The 3,269-nt window shown below is 38.2% G+C and overlaps 1 protein-coding gene across 5 annotated transcripts in view; it reads left to right on the forward strand.

The window, feature by feature from the left end:
• LOC129859545 (zinc finger E-box-binding homeobox 2-like) overlaps positions 1-2,686 on the forward strand; it is an 80,674-nt gene extending 77,988 nt beyond the window's left edge. For all 5 annotated transcript variants that reach the window (XM_055929431.1, XM_055929435.1, XM_055929433.1 and 2 more), the window contains exon 9: positions 586-2,686. In XM_055929431.1, the coding sequence (XP_055785406.1) occupies positions 586-1,163 (578 nt within the window). In that variant the 3' untranslated portion in view covers positions 1,164-2,686. The remainder of the gene's footprint in view (positions 1-585) is intronic.
• Positions 2,687-3,269: the final 583 nt, after the last annotated feature.

Below are 3,269 nucleotides of genomic sequence, written 5' to 3' on the forward strand. Positions count from 1 at the left end.
AGTTTTTATTTAGCCAGATCATTTGGTAGCATGATGTAATGAAATTTCACTCCATCAATGTAGGGCGGCTCGAGTTTCTCGTCTCACACTTTTGCATTCAGGGTATCCCATCTTACATGGTGAGCAGAGTAGAGTAGAGTCCCAAAATAATTGAGGGACAGAGGCGTCTAGACACTTGAATTATTCTACTGAGATTATCAGCGTAGCCATAGGAGTCTCTTGTTCAATTTTCATCTCCTATTTGTTTCTTTATTTGTCACAGCTTTCTGTTTGTTAAGTGTTTGTGATTCTGTTCCTCCATGCTTTAGCGATAGGAGGGAATTTCATAGTGTAAACACATGACAGACCCTGTGGTTTATTTAAGCTGTTTATCTTCTCGTTTAGAATAAACAAATAAGTAATGACAAAGTTAGCATTGATATTGTAATGATAGTTCAAGTTGCTTCATACCATTCGAATCATCTGAATGTACCTTTAGTTTGTGTTTGTTCTCCTCCTGATGTTTTTAATTGTGTTAAATGTAGTAACAACGTAGCGAGCTGGGAAACTCATGTCTGCTTTCCTCTCCCCTTTGTGTCTCCTCAGGTAAACGGCCACACCAGTGTCAAATCTGCAAGAAGGCATTCAAACACAAGCACCACCTTATAGAACATTCACGACTGCACTCTGGCGAGAAACCGTACCAGTGTGACAAGTGCGGGAAGCGCTTCTCTCACTCGGGCTCTTACTCCCAGCACATGAACCACCGTTACTCTTACTGCAAGAGGGAGGCCGAGGAGAGGGAGGCGGCCGAGAGAGAGGCCCGGGAGAAGGGCCACCTAGAGCCCACAGAGCTACTATTGAGCCGGGCCTACTTACAGGGCATGACTCCTCAGGGCTACCCCGACCTGGAGGACCGCGAGGGCATTCTGAGGGAAGGAGGGATGAACGGAGGAATGAGAGATCGTCAGAAGGAAGTTGAAGGAACGTACGTGAAAATAGGACGTAGGGAAGAGGATTTTGAGGAGGAGGAAGAGGAGAGCGAGAACAAGAGCATGGACACAGATCCAGACACGTTGAGGGATGAGGAGGAGAACGGAGAGCACTCGATGGACGATAGTTCGTTGGACGGGAAAACAGAAACCAAATCGGATCACGAGGACAATATGGGGGATGGCATGTAATAAAACTGCATTTAAAAAGCTTCCCATCTTACTTTTCTGTTCATTATTGTTACCTGCTTGGTTTTTAACGCTGCTTTGTTGAAGCTGTACATGCACGTGCCTGAAGCTTCTAGGAAGCTTTGTATTGAAGGACTCAAGGGGTGGTGGTTGTATATGTCTGCCCAAGGAGACATTGATTTGAAGTTTGATTTTGGGGTGGGGTGGGGGGAGAATTGTGGAAGAAGAGGCTGCATTATGCAAAAATGAAAAATGAATAAATGAATACATTTAAAATATTGTACAGTATTAAGGCCTAAAAATATGTGTGGTGCTAACATCTTAAAAACTCTGTGTTCCATAGTCTTTATAGCACAAACTAGTGACTTGTACAAATTGCACTTCGCTTCTATAATCACTACAAAAATAATAAAAAAGTATTGCCTATGTATATATTTATACAGTGTTGAAAAAAGAAGTAGTCTCCACACTACAGTCCATCAGTTGTATTACTTATCTTTCACTTAATGTGTTGTCTATAGTTTTGCCCTGTCGTCAGGCCAGCTAGCCACACAGTTTTAGGCCTCAGAATTTCTCTGTGAAGGAACTTAACAGATATTACCTGTTTGATTTTAAGATAATGAAGTCTTAAAGAGACCTTGAAATGAAGGGGAAACGGTTTGACAGTACAGTACAGTAGATGGAAGGATCGTGTGAACAATTAAGGAGAAAGCCTTTGTAAGGTGTTTTTGATAAGAAAAAGCCTTATATGCAAACCTTTTAATCTGTGTGTTTCTGCAAGTGCCATCCTTGAATTGTGTGAAAGGAGGGTGACACGTTACCTCTTCACCAGCTTCGGTATTAAGAGATAGCTCACCTTGATCTTTGAAGCACCCATGTCAGTATTAGTACACTAGGCAGCAGTTCCTTAGTTTACATATGTCTGTGCAATTTTCAGGTTTATTTCATTAACTTTTGTCAGTATTTCACCAAACAATTTTTTGAAACAACAAAATTGCATTCATTTTGTTTGTAGGTTGAATAACATTTTATTTATGTGGCCCATTTTATATTTCCTAATTTTATTTATTTCATACTGTAGTGTACAGTATTATAGTTCTTCAATATATAGATATATTTTAGTAAAAATGAACTTGGCGTTGATCATTGGGGCAAATTTTACGTAAAGAGAGCATTTATTGTGTTTTGAAACATTAATTGTGAAATGCGAATTTTCAACTATATTATTTTGTTTTATTTCCTTTATTTTCCAATTACTGGAAATTCCAAATTTGGGAACTTTTATACAATATTGTGAAAACACTGTATTTTTAACTAAAAAAATTCCACTTTCTTCATCTTTTTTTTTTTGCTAAAAAAATGAAGAGGGACTGTTAAGATACAATGTATGATACCATGACTGAAGAAAATCTTTCCTGAAATGTCTTTGTAAAAGTATTATTGAATTTTTAATTTGTAATTTCTCTTGGAAATGACCATGCTCAAATAAAAGTAGCCAAATTACAGAACACAAAAGCCTTATGTTCAACATTTTTTCATGCTTTTGTAGCAGTGCTAGAGAACCACATAACTACACCTGTCACTCAGAAAAGGAGTCGTCTGAAAGTAAAATACCCACATTCCCCCAAAATTGGTAGTTTTCCCAGTACGAGTTACATTTTTCACACACTGAATCACACAATAATTCATTCTTTTTATCATTTTTTTCAAAAGTTTTATAACATTCAATAGACTTAATGATTATTGACAGTCATATTACCATTACAGAAAAAAGCAAAGAAACAAATGAAGTCATTCAAATGAAAGGTGAATGCCAGCTAAAAGTACTTTCGTGTGAAGATACTTATAGCTGTTAACCGCTCACACTGCAGATGCAGATTCAAAGCAGCATCAAAAGGCTAAGATGAAAGGGAAAAGGTTGAGCAATGCCAAACACAGAACATGCTTTGCATATTCCAATTTTCATATTGATCCTGATGCCATCTGATCATTCGGTGCTATCTCACAGATAAAAGGGGAGGAGTGTCTTAAACGATTAGCCATTGAATTTAACCACGTACCGTTAACTGTTCGGGACGATTAAGAATGCAACGCTTCCACAGAGGTCAG

Source organism: Salvelinus fontinalis, chromosome 7, assembly GCF_029448725.1.
Source record: "Salvelinus fontinalis isolate EN_2023a chromosome 7, ASM2944872v1, whole genome shotgun sequence".
NCBI lineage: Eukaryota > Metazoa > Chordata > Actinopteri > Salmoniformes > Salmonidae > Salvelinus > Salvelinus fontinalis.